The sequence below is a fragment of the Dendrobates tinctorius genome, unplaced genomic scaffold, assembly GCF_039654945.1.
Source record: "Dendrobates tinctorius isolate UK_male_01 unplaced genomic scaffold, ASM3965494v1 ptg000086l, whole genome shotgun sequence".
Taxonomy (NCBI): Eukaryota; Metazoa; Chordata; class Amphibia; order Anura; family Dendrobatidae; genus Dendrobates; species Dendrobates tinctorius.
In genome coordinates, this window is record NW_027361754.1 from 59746185 (window position 1) to 59764745 (window position 18561).

Consider the following 18561-nt stretch of genomic DNA (forward strand, 5'->3'; position numbering starts at 1 on the left):
ATTGTTTTTGCCACAATTTTCCACAACTACGGCAAATACACTTATTAGGTCTTACTGCAATGTAAAAAAATGGCCGCAAAAACAGCTCAATTCTGGTGCAATTTTGCAATGTGTAAATGCAGCTTCAGTTCTAATGGAAGAAAAGAAAGTCTCCTTCCTTAGGACAAGGTGACACAAACCTCCATTATGCTTCATTTCATTCCCAAAGTTTAAGAACAGTAGACGTCACATAAATGCTCCTCTTATTTCAAGGAGACAGGAAATCGAAAGAAAAATCAGACATTAATAGATTCATGTGACACTGCAGGTGCGGGTTTATATTTGATCTCTGCATCATTTACGCACAAAAACACGTCAATGCCAGAACAAACACAACAGTTAATCCCTTTAGCACCAGATTTATTTTCTTATCTATTTCCTCTAGGATGCAATGATTTAAATGGCAATATCAGAAAGGAGCAATGTGACTCCGATGCCTATTACATGTCTGCTCGCTGACAGATGTGACTTGAATAATCGCTGTATTTGACATAGTAAGTGGAGACTTATAGTCGGTATACAATAGTATAAGAAGGACAGCACGGCAAATACATGTATACCGACCTGTCTGTTGACAATTTACAGCGTCTTTTAGATAACTCACTGAATGGAAACATGGATCAGACATATAGGATTTTATTTGGGAAAAAATAAAATCTTTTTTACACCCAGAAACCGAGGTATTCTAGTCTGTAGGTTCTGTCTGGTATTGTGGCTCAGTCCTATTCACTAGAGATAGTAATAAGCATAATGTTTCATGAAATTGTTACTTGTAGAAATCCCTGAGCCCCCCTGATTCTGCTGCTCTTTTCAGTTTTGCTCTGCGTCGCTCCATTGCAGAGATATCCATATTTGTTCCTTCTGGAGTGCACTATGTGAAAGCTCCACTTTGCAGTCCAACTGGGCGTTTCATCAGTCTTCTCTGCTTTCACCCCTCCATCGCAGCCATTGCCAATTACAGCTCGGTTGCTGATCTGGCAGTCTAACAGTCTCCGACATTGTTATGCTTTGATTGGTAGTGTCTCTGAAGAAACACCAAGTTGGACCACAAAGCGGAGATTTCACATAGTGCGCCCCAGAAAAAACAAATGTGGATATCTCTGCAATGGAGTGACGCAGAACAAAGCGGAAAAAAGTGTCAGAATCATGGGAACTCAATGATTTCGGCAATGCATTTATCTAATATTTTAAGGGATCATTTCTATGGGTCAATTTGAAGTCTCATGAAAAAAGCCAAGCATGATAAACTGGAGTCAAAACATCGCAGCGCCACTGCTTTAGTTATCTGTGTGGGTTTCAGCAGTATTATATTTGTGGCACATCCTAACAATATACCATAAATATCATCAACTTTCATAAAGCAACTCATAGAGGGGTCCAAATTTGTGACGTCCATATGCCCTAAAAAGCTATTTGGCCTGAGAATGTCTATTAAAAAAAATAAAAACTTTCCAATTCTTAATATTTTAATACCATTTTGGAGTTTATTTTTCTACATCTCCATGTTATATTGTTCCTCTGATATTCCTCCTACAAAAGGTATAAATTGACAACTGGGTGTCACCAGTTAAGGTGTGTCCTCCAATATTGTCCAAACAGTGTTGAGAGGGTCAGTCTCATTCACACATCTGTTTGACCAGATGAGTTGAAACATCATGTGGTCAATTTACTTATGAATAGTCAGGAGGAATAATAGAGGAACGGTACACAGATTGTTACTTTACGGGAAATACAAGTATTTTTCTAAAACAGATGTCACTGGAAGGATGATGAGTCCTTTTCAAAGATCTCCTATGATCAGTATGAGCAATCCCCTTTACAACTATTCCAGGCAGTGGGATTAGGTACAAAGTTCAAGTTTTAGGGTATGTGACCAAGAGGTCTTTTTCAGGCACCAATATGTCTTCTTCAGGCATCAAGGTGTCTTCTTTAGGCAGATTCCACCTGAGATCCTTACAACATTTGACAACCGCTCACTGTTTATATATACAAATGAAAAAACCCTAGACGCCTTTGATGAAGACCAAAAAAGAAGCCAATGATGATACTTTAAGAGAAATACCGCCAGAGTTTTCATGGATGTTGTATGCACATACACTTGTGTTTTATGTATTGATGGGTCAATGTCATCTAAAATCTGTTCATGCAGAGCAAAAGTGACAGCTCGTCAATGGTGGACAGCGTTGGTCTGATTTCTCGGCACAGGTGTTCCAGCCATTTGGGGGGTGTTGGTGTAGAGAACATGCACCTTCTTAGTATAAAGAAGAACCTTTTCTATTAATACGTACAATTATATACTGTACACACATACACTGCTGATGGCTGCATTTATTCTTTTAGGTGCACATAGTATTGTGTTGCTCCAGCTGTGAACATAATTGCATTTGGAAGAAATGTGCATTTCTGGGATTCGCCACTGATGTACGGTTGATCTTAGGATCACTATACATTATCGGACACATTTTTTCCCCAAAAACATACATAAAAAAACCTACGCGTGATAATAAGTCGCGAGTGAAAAAGTGCAATATATAATTTTCCAAAAAGTGAAAAAGAAATGACACGGTGCCAAAGATTGGATACAGTTTCCTCCAGTAAACTAAGAGGATGCTCCGTTTATGGACACCTTTACATAGGATCTTACCACCATTTTCGCCTCTGGTTTCATATACACTGCATTTTTCCCCACTTCTCCTTTCTCCTCAAATTCCGGTCTGTCGATTTCAGCTTCTTCGAATTCATCCTCACCTTGATTGTTGGGATCTTTGGCTGGATCGGCTGCATCCTCCGAAACCTGCAGGGATATATGGTTACATGGAGAGAATAGGCGACAGACACTTAACATAGCGGCATAACACCATGTACAAGCTACCCGAACCCAAGGCTGGGGCTGCAGAGAAACCTTTCGTATTGCTACTCATGAAATAGGCAAGGTGTAGATCAATAGTTAAATCAATCACTATAAAAATGTACAATTCTACCATGTATGCTTTAAAATAAATTACGGGCTTTCATTGAAGCACAGTAGACCCCCAAAAAGCAAAACCCTACTATATGACTACTTTTCATCATAACAGTCAAAAACCCTAATTATGGACATGTACATTAAAATATGACCACATGTAGTCGCTGTGACCCTAATCTAATGGTATCCTACTTGTGGCCTAAATTTTCTGCATGATGGTAGTATTCGTTTTTATGAACAAAATAAGGAGCTCTATTCAATCATACCTGTGGGAGGTACAGAAATATTCGAACACTCTCTTGGCGGCGAGAGCTACCCGAAGCCATACTCGCTGGCTACCGGGTCTTCATCATGTCATAGGGTCTTCCATTTGGAAGAACCCCATTAAAATCCAACCTACTGAATATTTTTTTCCCCAATGGCCAATGGTAGGGCAACACTGGCGTTGCCCCAAAGAACACCTGAAATTGTCTGAATATGAAAAAATTGTAAGGTTCAATGACAGCTGGGACATACAAGACATGACATGAATGTTAGCGGGTCAGAGGCTTCGTGCACACGGTCAGTGACTCCAAATAAAAAGGAAGATGTGAATATATTAGTCCAAATCTCTAGGACAATCTACAATGGTGATCTACAGGGATTCAAGCGTCCAGCGACGGCGTGCTACCAGTCACATATCGACTGTATGTCAATGAGCTGGGAATTAGCAGTGCAGAATTGCTGTGGCTGTGAAGCCGAGTGCTGAATGGTAATGCCTTTCCTTACCGGTGTATTCTGCCCTACGTGCAGCTTCCCGGCCTCCTCTCTGTCAATCACTCCGGCATCTGCAAGAAGGTGATTCAATTATTAATCTCGGAGCTTTTTTTTTTCATACTGTATAATGAACATACAGAGTGCGAGACAGCGACACGTAGCACCCACATCACTCCAAGACTGTAACACAACTAAATATTGTCATATTGACTGCTAGAATTAAAGAAAATCCTAGTAAATTGAAATTCCCCCATTGTCTTTTGCTACAAAATATTTCTGTAAAAGGTTAGGAGACAGACAATGTGCCTACAATTAGAAAAGCAAATATTGCCGGTTATGCAGCAATACAGGTAAGGATAGACAGAATATTTAAAGGGAACCTGTCAGCAGGATTGTGCTCAGTAACCTCCAGACAGTGTCAGATTGGGGCCGTTATACTGATTACAATGATACCTTGGTGATGAAATCTGTCTTGTGGTTGTTGTTTAATCTTTATTTGCAGTTTACAGTTAATGAGATTCTCATTCTCCGGGATGGCCTATGGGTGGGGATGTAGGGTGGGACTGTAGGAGGGGCAGTGGGCGGCCTGTAGGCGGGGCTTTATGTAGTGCTCTGCTTATATATTCATCTCTATGGCTTAAGCCATAGAGATGCATATGTAAGCAGAGCACCACATAAAGCCCTGTCCATCTCAAAGCGCCAGAATCTCATTAACTGAAAACTACAAACAAAGATTAAAGAACAACCACAAGATGGATTTCATCACCCAGGTATCATTTTAATCAGTATAATAGCGCCAACCTGACATTGTCCGTAGTTTATTGAGCAAAATCCTGCTGACAGGTTTGCTTTAAAAGGGGGTTTCCCATGCCCACAGGATAGGTGATAAAGAACACTAAATATTGAGGTCAGCTGTTGCCCACCTGTCAACCCTTTAAATAGGACTTGTCACCTGCTCAAAAAAAAATGTTGTAAAAATTCCAGAGCTCCCGTGATTCTGTCGCTCTTTTCCATTTGTGCTGCATCGCCCCCTTCCAGAAATATTTACATTTGTTTCTTCTGGCGCGCAGTGTGTGATATCTTAGCTTACAGTTCAACTGGGCGTTTCTTCAGAGTCTTCTCTGTGGGCGTGCACTTACAACCTTCGCTCCCACAGACTGCCAATCACGCATCAGCAACTGATAGACTACTGATCTTTCTCATCATTTGGGAGAGAAAGTTGAAAGCATGCAACCCCAAAGAAGACTGAAGAAATGTTCAGTTGGACTGCAAGCAAAGATTTCATGTATTGCACTACAGAAGAAACATATGTGAATATCTCTGGGTTTACTTAAGATACTTCAATCCTAACTTGGATGTACCATATATACTCGTGTATAAGCCAACCCGAGTATCAGCCGAACGTCCTAATTTTGCAACAAAAAAATGGGAAAACTTATCGACTCGTGTAAAAGCCTAGGGTGGAAAATGCAGCAGCTACTGGTAAATTTCAAAAATAAAAATAGATACCAGTAAAAGTAAAATTAATTGAGACATCCGTAGGTTAAATGTTTTTGAATATCCATATTGAATCAGGAGCCCCATATAATGCTCCATACAGTTCATGATGGCCCCATAAGATGCTCCATGCAAAATACGCACCATATAATGCTGCACAAAGGTTAATAATGGCCCCATAAGATGCTCCATAGAATAATATGCCCCATATGCTGCTCCATAAAGGTTATGGCCCCATAAGATGCTCCATAGAATATGCCCCATAAGATGCTCCATAGATTATGACTCCCCATAAGATGCTCCATAAGATTTTCCATAGATTATTTCCCCATAAAATGCTCCATACATTATGCCCCATAAGATGCTCCATAGATTATGCCCCCATAAGATGCTCCATAGAATATGCCCCCATATGCTGCTCCATAGAATATGCCCCCATATACTTCCCCATAGAATATGCCCCCATTTGCTGCTCCATAGAATATGCCCCCATATGCTGCCCCCATATGCTGCCCATAGAATATGCCCCCAAATGCTGCCCCATAGAATATGCCCCCATTTGCTGCTCCATAGAATATGCCCCCATATGCTGCCCCCATATGCTGCCCATAGAATATGCCCCCAAATGCTGCCCCATAGAATATGCCCCCATATGCTGCCCATAGAATATGCCCCCAAATGCTGCCCCATAGAATATGCCCCAATATGCTGCTCCATAGATTACACCCCATATGCTGCAGCTGCTGCTGCAAAAAATGATATACTCACCTCTTGTCGCTGGGGGCCAGGTGCTGGGTCCTGAGCAGGTGGGGGCACCGGCGCGCTATGGGGGACAGGTGCCGGTGTCGCCGCTCGCTCAGGACCCGGCACCTGAGATATTCACCTGTCCCCAGTCCATCGCTGCTTGCTGCTGTCTGCTGCATCCTCTGCCAGTGACTGTTTAGGCAGCAGAGGACGCGGCGCGCACTAACCATGTCATCTCGCCCTCTGCTGCCTAAATGTTACTGAAACAGGATGCAGCAGACAGCAGCAAGCAGCGATGGACCAGGGACAGGTGAATGTTGATATACATACCCCCTCTTGATGCGGTCTCTGCAGCCCCCCTTGCTTCTCCCACGGTCTCCCTTCCTACCTTCAGCTGTCACGTGGTACCGCCCATTGAACTCATGAATATGTGCATATTCATGAGTTTAAGGAGCAGTACCACGTGACTGCTGAAGGAAGGAAGGGAGACTGTGGGAGAAGCGTGGGGGAGCTGCAGAGACACGTCAGGGGGGGTCAGTATGATCTCTGACACCATCGCTCCCCCGCCCCTGCCGATCCCAAGGTATATGACTCGTGTATAAGCCGAGAGGGGGACTTTCAGTCCAAAAAAATGGGCTGAAAATCTCGGCTTATACACGAGTATATATATGGTAATTTTAATAATGTGCAAAGAGCCACGACATAATGTCCTTTTTCACAAGCTGGGTCACAAAATGGGCAAGATTTATGTAAATTTGCATTTAAGTCCCAGGATGGTTGACATTTTTGCAAGGGAATATTTATTTACAGGTTTTCACAAAAGTCCTGAAAAAGAAATCGGCATGTTTTTACAGTGATAAACTCTCCTGACATCTACCGGCATAACTAGCAAGATTAGCTATTCAGGATCCTATGAAACCTTGGTGATAAATACTGTTGGAGCGACAATGGTGACCATATTGAATGTCACCCAGCTTCCATTAAAGAACGGTTGATAAAGACCCAGTGATGAAACCACAGTTGTTGCTGCACCATTCCTTCTACAGGTGGCGCAACAGTTTCATCAACGATGGGGGGCCAATAAGTCTAAAAGAGCAGTATGCAAGTTGGAATACATGGCTTTACTTCTATGTGCATGTAGCTCCTTCAAAGACAAGTTCAGCAATACCTTTACATGGCCAGTCCATTCCTCCATTACTGAGAAATCAGGGTTTCAATTGATACGCAAATGAGGCTGAAGAGCTATGGTAGATCTGAAGCCTCTGCACTCTAGCCCTATTTCTCACCCAGCACCGCCTCCTCATTTTTGATTGAGGTATCCTTTGCCTGAAATTACACAACACGTGTTAGCCACATAAGACAGAGCTGGGCAGTGACTAGAGCTGGGCAGTGACTAGAGCTGGAGTGACAGAGGCTTCAGATCTACCATAGCTCTTCAGCCTAATTTGCATATTAATACAAATGCTGATTTCTCTGAGATGGAGAAATGGAATGATGGTGTAAAGTTAATGCTGGACTTTTTTTTAAACAGCTACTATATGTGCATATAAATAGCTTGGGAGGTGAAATCCTGCCGACAGATTCCCTTTACAATTAAAGGTCATGTTCCTTTAGTGAACCAATGACAAATAGGCATCTATCAGGTGCCCTAAGCTGTGCAGTCAGGTCTGGGATATGGGTTTGCTTTTAATTAAATGGATAGGGTGAATGACTGGTTGCGTAGTTTGTAGATACTGCAACTTGTAGGTTCAAAAATATGAACTTTTTTGTAGGAGAATTGGAGAAGAACATAGGCTCCATTTGTGATTCATAGCAGTGGGCTGACATTTGGAAGGTTGGTAAGCAATCTTTATTAAAGAGCTTTGTGAAGGAGGGTACGAGCCCAGCACCCTGCTGAACCTGGCCTAGATTCAGTGCATAGATCAAAAATGTACAAATCCTTCAATGGTGAAGATTTAAGAGAGATCATTAGTGGAGCTACAGCACTGTGATGTGTGGCTTCTCATTAAAAGATGTAAGAAGGTTCCCCACTGGCAGGACCCCCTGGCCAGAGCCTGCACCCTGTGATTGCTGTAAATTAACATTTTAGAGGTCTGACAACAGGTGCCATACAAATGATCACACAAAATACCAAACAACTTTTACAGGGGTCCTAAGTAAGTGTATTCCAATATAAGTATTAAAAAAAATCACCCCATAGTAAAGGACTTGTGACCAACGAGATCGGGGACCCCCACCTAATAGTAAAGGAAATGTAACCAACCAACGCGGAGACCCCTCATCCTATAGGAAAGGAATTGTGACCAATCAGAGTGGGGACCCCCACCTTATAGTAAAGGACGTGTGACCAACCAGAGCAGGGACCTCCACATTGAAGTAATGGATTTATGACCAACCAGAGCGCGGACCCTCACCATATAGTAAAAAATGTGTAGCCAACCAAAGCAGGGACCCCCACCCTATAGTAGAGAACATGTAACCAACCAGAGCGCGGACCCTCACCATATAGTAAAAAATGTGTAAGCAACCAAAGCAGAGACCCCCACCCTATAGTAGAGGACATGTAACCAACCAGAGCCGAGACCCCAAACATATAGTAAAAAATGTGTAACCAACCAAAGCCGAGACCCCCATCATATAGTAAAGGACGTGTAACCAGTCAGAGCAGGGACCCCCACCCTATAGTAAAGAACGTGTAACCAATCAGAGCGGGGCCCCCTCCTTATTGTAAAGGATAGATGTGTGACCAACCAAAGCAGAGAACCCCACCCTATAGTAAAGGACCTGTAACCAACCAGAGCAGGGACCCCCTACTTTTTGAAAAGAATGGATGTGTGACCAACCAAAGCGGGGACCCCACTCTATACTAAAGGACTTGTGACTAACCAGAGCAGGGACCTACACCCTAAAGTAAAGGACTTGTTAGCAAGTGGAGCAGGGACCCCCACAGAGGCTTCAGATCTACCATAGCTCTTCAGCCTAATTTGCATATTAATACAAATGCTGATTTCTCAGAGATGGAGAAATGGACTGATGGTGTAAAGTTAATGCTGGACTTTTTTTTTTAAACAGCTACTATATGTGCATATAAATAGCTTGGGAGGTGAAATCCTGCTGACAGATTCCCTTTACAATTAAAGGTCATGTTCCTTTAGTGAACCAATGACAAATAGGCATCTATCAGGTGCCCTAAGCTGTGCAGTCAGGTCTGGGATATGGGTTTGCTTTTAATTAAATGGATAGGGTGAATGACTGGTTGCGTAGTTTGTAGATACTGCAACTTTTAGGTTCAAAAATATGAACTTTTTTGTAGGAGAATTGGAGAAGAACATAGGCTCCATTTGTGATTCATAGCAGTGGGCTGACATTTGGAAGGTTGGTAAGCAATCTTTATTAAAGAGCTTTGTGAAGGAGGGTACGAGCCCAGCACCCTGCTGAACCTGGCCTAGATTCAGTGCATAGATCAAAAATGTACAAATCCTTCAATGGTGAAGATTTAAGAGAGATCATTAGTGGAGCTACAGCACCGTGATGTTCGGCTTCTCATTAAAAGATGTAAGAAGGTTCCCCACTGGCAGGACCCCCTGGCCAGAGCCTGCACCCTGTGATTGCTGTAAATTAACATTTTAGAGGTTTGACAACAGGTGCCATACAAATGATCACACAAAATACCAAACAACTTTTACAGGGGTCCTAAGTAAGTGTATTCCAATATAAGTATTAAAAAAAAATCACCCCATAGTAAAGGACTTGTGACCAACGAGATCGGGGACCCCCACCTAATAGTAAAGGAAATGTAACCAACCAACACGGAGACCCCTCATCCTATAGGAAAGGAATTGTGACCAATCAGAGTGGGGACCCCCACCTTATAGTAAAGGACGTGTGACCAACCAGAGCAGGGACCTCCACATTGAAGTAATGGATTTATGACCAACCAGAGCGCGGACCCTCACCATATAGTAACAAATGTGTAGCCAACCAAAGCAGGGACCCCCACCCTATAGTAGAGGACATGTAACCAACCAGAGCGCGGACCCTCACCATATAGTAAAAAATGTGTAAGCAACCAAAGCAGAGACCCCCACCCTATAGTAGAGGACATATAACCAACCAGAGCGCGGACCCTCACCATATAGTAAAAAATGTGTAAGCAACCAAAGCAGAGACCCCCACCCTATAGTAGAGGACATGTAACCAACCAGAGCCGAGACCCCCAACATATAGTAAAAAAGGCGTAACCAGTCAGAGCAGGGACCCCCACCCTATAGTAAAGAACGTGTAACCAATCAGAGCGGGGCCCCCTCCTTATTGTAAAGGATAGATGTGTGACCAACCAAAGCAGAGAACCCCACCCTATAGTAAAGGACCTGTAACCAACCAGAGCAGGGACCCCCTACTTTTTGAAAAGAATGGATGTGTGACCAACCAAAGCGGGGACCCCACTCTATACTAAAGGACTTGTGACTAACCAGAGCAGGGACCTACACCCTAAAGTAAAGGACTTGTTAGCAAGTGGAGCAGGGACCCCCACCTTATAGTAAAGAACTTGTGGCCAACTAGAGCGGGGACCTTCAACCTATAGTAAATGATTTGCGACCAGAGCAAGGACCCCACTCTCTCTACAGGTTTAATAACTACCACATATTCCAAAGCCAGGTTCAGACAGGTATATGTCACGGTCCGCAATACCCGCAGAAAAAAAAATTGTCCATCATCTCCATTCTGTGAGGCTGCGGAAATCAGATAGACAAGGAAAAGATATGAAGCGGAAATAAGCAGTTCTGGAGCTGTGCCGATACATGGAAGGAAGTGAATACAGCAGCACCCTGGATACACACAGAGCTCACATCCAGCCTGTAACACTGCGAGAGACACTCACACAAGAGAAAAATCTGAAACGTGGATCAGAGTGCGAACTGGATATCAGAAAGTCTGAAAATGAGTGAAGGAATGAAGGTTGCAGCCTGAAATTAGTCCAGTTTTATTAACTAAAGGTAACCACTAACATATGTAAAAATACATTTTTCCATGTCAGAGGTGTCCATAGCGTTAACTCAGTCTCCCTAAAGATTTATAACCTATGGTCACACGGACAAAACAAAAAGCAAAGACTGTTCCAGTCAATGATGTATGATTCAAGTAAACGATATACTGCAATACATGTAATGCACAAGAATACCAAGAGCGAAAGAGCATTCAGTAAGTGTAAAGTGCATAGTGCTCATCAGGAAAAGCATCAATATAGATTATAAGGTGCAAACAAATGTGAAGAATGGGGGCGGCAGGGTGCAATACAGAACACAGAATAGCAATAACCAGAACGTCCATTGAGAAGCAAACAGAAGAGTCTCTACGCGAATCACCATGTATCGTGGCTTCCTCAGGGGTAAAGCTTGTCTCTTATATACATTCCCTTAATTAAAACAATTTGTATCAAATTTTAAATATATGATATCAAATCCAGACTCATGGTTGCTCATAGATAACAAAGGGTCCCATAGCGTTTTTCCGTTTCCCTGACTCTTGTGTAAATCATCACTCACCCATCTGCAGCTCATCATCTGCTTCCATTTTGTGGTCGCTCTCTTGTGGTAACGCAGGTTCCCTCTTCCCAGTTGGAACATTAACATGATGGGTGACAGATTTCGTGAGCACATTACTGATCCGGTTTTTGTTCTCTACTTCGGTTATACGGGCGTTCACTTTGTTAACTATGTCCTGCCAGCTGTAGAAAAAAAAAATTTCAAATCATCAGCAATTGTTATTAAAGGGAGTCTGTCACCTGGATTTTTGCTATGTTGTGAGAGCATCATGTTGTAGGGGAAGAGACCCCGATTTCAGGGATATATTACTTACTGGGCTACTTGCTGCAGTTTTGATAAAAACACCGTTTTCTCTGTTGAGGATCTAGCAGTTCTCTGAATGCTTAGTGCTGTATAACCCCGCCCACATCACTGATTGGCTACTTTCTGTGTATACTGTGCATAAACAGAAAGCTTCCAATCAATGGCAGGGGCGTGGTTACACAGAGCATATGAAGGACTACATGGCACGAGACAACTAGTCAGTATAACTGGTGGAAGTGCAGCTTTCTTGGTCTTCTATGTGAACAGCCCAGGACTGACAGGAGGCACAACAACATGCCCGTTTTAGATCTGTGCTTTACGCCGTACCGCTTAAAAATATATTCAGAAACTGACAGCTGAACGGTTTTCATTCTGCTCGTCAATGCGGACGTGTCCCTACACACCCCGGTGTTTTTGCCTCTTACCTCTTGCCAACATTAATATAACTTTCCATACTACACGATGAGGTCAGATGGGTTACTCCAATCCATTATACTGCCATTATTTGCTTTAAAAGAATAATTTAGTGGTGAAACATCTGAAAACTGCTTAATTAGGGAGGGAAGAAATTGCATGCCCCAAGCACTTCTCAATCCTAAGGACGCAATAATGGCTTTCATTGTCACCCCTGTGTCTACTAAAACAAAGAAAACTTCATTAGGGTTTTTGGCACAAATTCTCAATCACGAGCGCCAGGACTCGCTTTAGCAAGTCTTCTGGGGGTAAGACGTCGCCTCTGGATTTGCTCAGGAAGCATAATAAAAAGATACAAGACCTCAATGTTTCCAAGAGAACATAAAAATACTCTTTTGGATCCCACTGGGGTTGTTTGGTGGTCAACCATTTTCCCTGACTCCTCTTTACACAGGAGTACACGATTGGCCGAGCGCTCCTGTGTTCTCTATAAGAAAGCAGCCACCAGAAATATCTGGCAGCCACTTTTCACCAGGAACGGCCATTGGAAATCCAATCGTTCTCTCCCCCAGCAACATCAGTTGCGGGAGAATAGAGAGAGCCCCATTCACATCAGACCACCGGCTGATCCCACCGATATTTAGTCTAATGTGAGTGTGTGCCTTTAAGTCAAGCATAGATATAATTTTTAAAGGACCCTACAAATATCAGCCCCCTATTTATAGTCTCTGAATTGTGCTAAGTGCTGTGAAACCCAGTGATCGACTGAGAAGGAACCAGGCAGCAGGTGTTTAATTCCCCTGCAGTGCCGCCTCTGGTGAAATGATGCTTTACACAGCTCCTATTTAAAAAAAGGGTTAGGGATTATCCTTTAAAAAAATGTATTAGATAACCAAAGAATAAGGTATAAATGTATGATCACTTGGGAGTCTGGGCCCCCCACTAATTACAAGAATGCTTGAATGGGGTGCTACTGTGAATGCGTGATTGCTATTCCATCAACGGTCTATTGGGAGCAGTGGTCACGCATGCTCACTACCTCCATAAACCCCTAGAAGTTTATAGAACGATGGTCACACATAAGCACTAACAATCGGGGTTAATCTTTGTGTCACCCTGTATACAGTGCAGAAGGGAGAGCCTCCTGCTACAGCCGGTTGTCTTAAAGCCAGACACAGGGTAGTGTACAGGGCAGGGGAAAAATGGCTAAACGCCTGAGACACACACAAGATTTCTTGACTCGTACTGTATTTATTTTGATAGAACAATTAAAACTGGGGAATATGTAAAGGAAAGGAGTACATTTTGGGTGAAATATGTGGGATTTTTTTGTTTGTGAGAGTGGGTGTTAGCTATCTATATATATATATAAAATTGAATATATGTGTGTATCACCAACCAATCACAAAGCATCTTTCATTTCACCAGAGCTGTTTAAAAGAAGCTGAGCTGTGATTGGTTGCTATGAGCAACAGTTTTCCCACTCCACGACAACACCTCTGCAGACACTGACCGGGTGGGAGAAATCTAGCATCCCCGGGAATATAAGCTCCCAGCCATTGTCTGCCCCCCAGAAAGGAGCAGAGAGCACATGACAGAAATGAATCCCCCCTCCCGTTCCCATATACCCATCACATATCCTCCATCCCATAGGCACATCTTCCCTCTTAAAGGGATCTCCGGTATGGAAGTTAGTGCAAATCCTTCAGCGCTCTGATTCAGACCCCAAGCTTCTATTAAAGGGATCATTGGTATGGAAGTCAGGGCAAATCCATCCAGAGCTTTGGCTTTGACCCCAGGCCTCTCTTAAAGGGATCCCCGGTATGGAAGTTAGGACCGTTCCACTCAGCTCTGTGGTTCTGACCCCAGGGTCTCTTAAAGGGATCATTGGTATGGAAGTTAGGGCAATTCCACTATGCGCTCTTTTTCTGACCCCAGGCCCCTCTTAAAGGGATCCCCGGTACGGAAGTGAGGGCAAATCCACTCTGAACTTTGGTACTGACCCCAGGCCTCTCTTAAAGGGATCTCCGGTAAGGAAGTTAGGGCAAATCCCTCAGCACTCTGATTCTGACCCCAGGCTTCTATTAAAGTGATCACTGGTATGGAAGTCAGGACAAATCCATCCAGTGCTTTGGTTCTGACCCCAGGCCTCTCTTAAAGGGATCCCCGGTATGGAAGTTAGGGCAATTCCACTCCGCGTTCTGGTTCAGACCCCAGCCTCTCTTAAAGGGATCCCCGGTATGGAAGTCAGGGCAATTGCCTTCAAATGCTCTGGTACTGACCCCAGGCTCTCCTGAAGGGATCTCTTGTATGGAAGTTAGGGCAAATCCTTCAGCGCTCTGATTTTGACCCCAGGATTCTATTAAAGGGATCATTGGTATGCAAGTCAGGGCAAATCCACTCAGTGCTCTGGTTTTGATCCCAGGCTCTCTTAAAGGGATCCCCGGTATGGAAGTTAGGGCAATTCCACTCAGTGCTCTGGTTCTGACCCCAGTATCTCTTAAAGGGATCATTGGTATGGAAGTTAGGGCAATTCCACTCAGAGCTCTGGTTCTGACCCCAGGCCCCTCTTAAAGGGATCCCCAGTATGAAAGTGAGGGCAAATCCACTCTGCGCTTTGATACTGATTCCAGGCCTCTCTTAAAGAGATCTCCGGTTTGGAAGTTAGGGTAAATCCCTCAGCGCTCTGATTCTCACCCCAGGCTCCTATTAAAGGGATCATTGGTATGGAAGTCAGGGCAATTGCCTTCAAATGCTCTGGTACTGACCCCAGGCTCTCCTGAAGGGATCTCTTGTATGGAAGTTAGGGCAAATCCTTCAGCGCTCTGATTTTGACCCCAGGATTCTATTAAAGGGATCATTGGTATGCAAGTCAGGGCAAATCCACTCAGTGCTCTGGTTTTGATCCCAGGCTCTCTTAAAGGGATCCCCGGTATGGAAGTTAGGGCAATTCCACTCAGTGCTCTGGTTCTGACCCCAGTATCTCTTAAAGGGATCATTGGTATGGAAGTTAGGGCAATTCCACTCAGCGCTCTGGTTCTGACCCCAGGCCCCTCTTAAAGGGATCCCCAGTATGAAAGTGAGGGCAAATCCACTCTGCGCTTTGATACTGATTCCAGGCCTCTCTTAAAGAGATCTCCGGTTTGGAAGTTAGGGTAAATCCCTCAGCGCTCTGATTCTCACCCCAGGCTCCTATTAAAGGGATCATTGGTATGGAAGTCAGGGCAAATCCACTCAGCGCTCTGGTTATGACACCAGGCCTCTCATAAAGGGATCCCCAGTATGGAAATTAGGATCATTCCACTCAGCGCTCTGGTTCTGACCCCAGGCTGACAGGATGATGTGGGATCTTAGGGGTAGTAGTCCGGTGGCTCTGGCTGACAGGATGATGTGGGATCTTAGGGGTAGTAGTCCGGTGGCTCTGGCTGATGGGATGATGTGGGATATTAGGGGTAGTAGTCCGGTGGCTCTGATGGAATGATGTGGGATATTAGGGGTAGTAGTCCGGTGGCTCTGGCTGATGGGATGATGTGGGATATTAGGGGTAGTAGTCCGGTGGCTCTGATGGAATGATGTGGGATATTAGGGGTAGTAGTCCGCCGGCTGTGACGGGATGATGGGGGATATTTGTAGTAATTGTCCCGTGGTTCTGGCTGACGGGATGATGTGGGATATTAGGTGTAGTAGTCCGGTAGCTTTGACAGGATGATGTGGGATATTAGGGGCAGTAGTCCGGTGGCTCTGACGGGATGATGTGGGATATTAGTGGTAGTTGTCCGGTGGCTGTGATGGGATGATGTGGGATATTAGGGGTAGTAGTCCGGTGGCTCTGGCGGACGGGATGATGTGGGATATTATAGTGAATGTGGCTATGCGGAGTGGGCGGGGCTCTACACTCAGCTTTATATATATAGATATAATCATTATAATTTGTTATAACTAACCGTAGTTATTTACTATGCCCGGGCAATGCCGGGCTCTTCAGTTAGTATTCTATATTTTTTTAAAAGGGTTTTCAGGTTTTGGGAAACCCCTTTAGCGTGGCTGCAGTTCGTTTCATAAAAAGAACAAACTGTGCTTTACTCCCCCCCTCCACAGGTCTAGTGCTATGTCTCCACCGCTGCTCCCAGTGTCTGTTATTGCAGAGCTCATCCCCAATGAAAAGCGCTGTAGCCAATCAGCGTGCTCAACGGCTTTTTAAACGGTGGTTCATGTCGTTTACTCGGTCAGAGACGCTGCAGTCTTTTCAATGTGACGTCAGCACTGCAGATGATAACAGTGGCGGAAATGTGGCGCCCCTGAGGGTTCAGTCGCCACAGAGGTACTGCACCTCCTCCTGAGGTGTGGTACCCCACTATCCAGGTAAGGTGGAGACACCTGACCACACTCCAACACCTGCACCCCACACCACAAAGTATTGTAGCAAAGCACCTTCGGCGGCTCCCTGCTTGGAGTGTAGCATAGCACCCCTTGGCGGCTCCCTGCTTGGAACACGAAACGTGCTGGGAGGTGGGTGGAGTTTAGTTTACACAAAAGAGCGGGAAGAGTTGAGTCGTTCAGTCAGTCATTCATTCAGTCAGTGAGTGAGGATGTAGAAGGACAGAGAGTGAGACAGAGAAGATCCCCGGGAGAGGGATGGAAGAAGGAAGTGCTGCAGCAGGCCACAGTAATCTGGGTCTGCTGGCACAGGAAAGAGACAGAGAAAGGAAGCTTGATTCTCCATTGGGAAGAAGGATTAGAACGGAACGTAAGGAGAATAGAGGAACTATGGAACAGGGTTGGAAGAGAGAACCCTTCCCAAGTTCACAGCGCAAGGCCGGGGTCTGGTCCCCGAGGTTGTACGGATACTAATGGTCCTGCAGCATACACCGGAGGGATAGAAGTAGTGACCACTTTATTCCCACACAAGACTTGGGGGCACAACAGCAACAGAATAGTGAGCCGGGACTTAGTAGCAAGGAGTTCATAGGGACATCTGACAGCAGGAACTCCAGTGTAACTCAGTACTAGGAGTACTTCATTCAAAGGTGCTATAAGAGGAGACGTTCAGAAAAGGCACATATGTTGGCGGAGTGTTGGAAAGGAGTACTTCATCTTGCCTGGAAGTTGGCTGAGCTCCTGACCCGGAGGACATGGCACGGATGCGGGCACCTGTACCTGCAACAGACTGTGAGTAAAGTTTTAGAACTACATGTCCTGTGTCCTCCACTTATTCCTGCGCCAACCCGCCCAGCATTGCTACATCCCTTGCGCCCGACACTACACCATCTAAGTGTCACTTCACCTACACTGTCCTGGGACTACAGCCCTGCCTGTGGAGGGCTATAACATCACTGCTGCACCACACCATCTGTCCCAGAGGATATGTCTGCAGCGTCGGCTTACATCTTCATTGCCGAACACCACAGGTGGCGTCACGAATCACATTCAAACTTTCATCACCATAAGCACACTACAACAACTCCTTTTACAATGGGCGCCCAGGGCCACAGGCTGGGTCCCAGCTGCCGTTACATCTCCCATTGAAGTTCATCGGGCCCGGTACCGAGTACTCCACAGCCCTGGGAGAGCGATCCAGAAACTCAGTGATTGACCTGTAGAGGAAGGGTTAAAGGGGTAATCCCATCTCCAAGAATCTATCCCAATATTTAGTAGGTGTAATAATAATAATAGCAAATACCTCCAATTAGAAATGTAGTATAGTTCTCCTGATTTGCCATGTCTATTTCCCCATGTAGAGCATTGCAGTAGCTTAGGTATCCATGGTTACGACCACTAACATCTAGCTAACTGTCACTATATGAATGGTCATAACCATGGATACATAAGTTACTGCAATGCTCTACATGGGGAAACAGACATAGTGAATCAGGAGAACTATACATCATTTTAATTGGAGGTATTTGCTAATATTATTATTGCACCTACTATATATTTGGATAGCATCTTGGAGATAGGAATACCTCTATAAGCACAATTTTTTTGTAGTTCGGAAAGAGGGTTTTCCAAAACTGTAAAAATTTCTTAAATTTCAAGATTGTGGAACTGGAAAATGACCCAACATTGGGTGGAGATTTACACTGAATCATATTATTCCCAATTCTTTATTTACGGCTCACATAGATATATACAATCTGCACATATGAGAAAATATTGAATTATTTCTGACATTTGGGCACCTGCAAAAATGGCTTTTTTTCCTGTGTAGCCGAGAACTGAAATGTCGAATGACCACGTCCTTTACCTGTACACGCTGCGTATCCGGAGCCTGCGGGTGGTTTTTGCCGCAAGGTTCCC

General features: G+C 44.4%; 1 protein-coding gene across 2 annotated transcripts in view; it reads right to left on the minus strand.

Moving 5' to 3' along the window:
- Window positions 1-18561, minus strand: part of LOC141097935 (uncharacterized) — a 151256-nt gene that overhangs the window by 40455 nt on the left and 92240 nt on the right. For both annotated transcript variants that reach the window (XM_073585463.1, XM_073585462.1), the window contains exons 10-12: window positions 11548-11729; window positions 3773-3831; window positions 2684-2833 (exon numbers count right to left, since the gene is read on the minus strand). In XM_073585463.1, the coding sequence (XP_073441564.1) occupies window positions 2684-2833; window positions 3773-3831; window positions 11548-11729 (391 nt within the window). The remainder of the gene's footprint in view (window positions 1-2683; window positions 2834-3772; window positions 3832-11547; window positions 11730-18561) is intronic.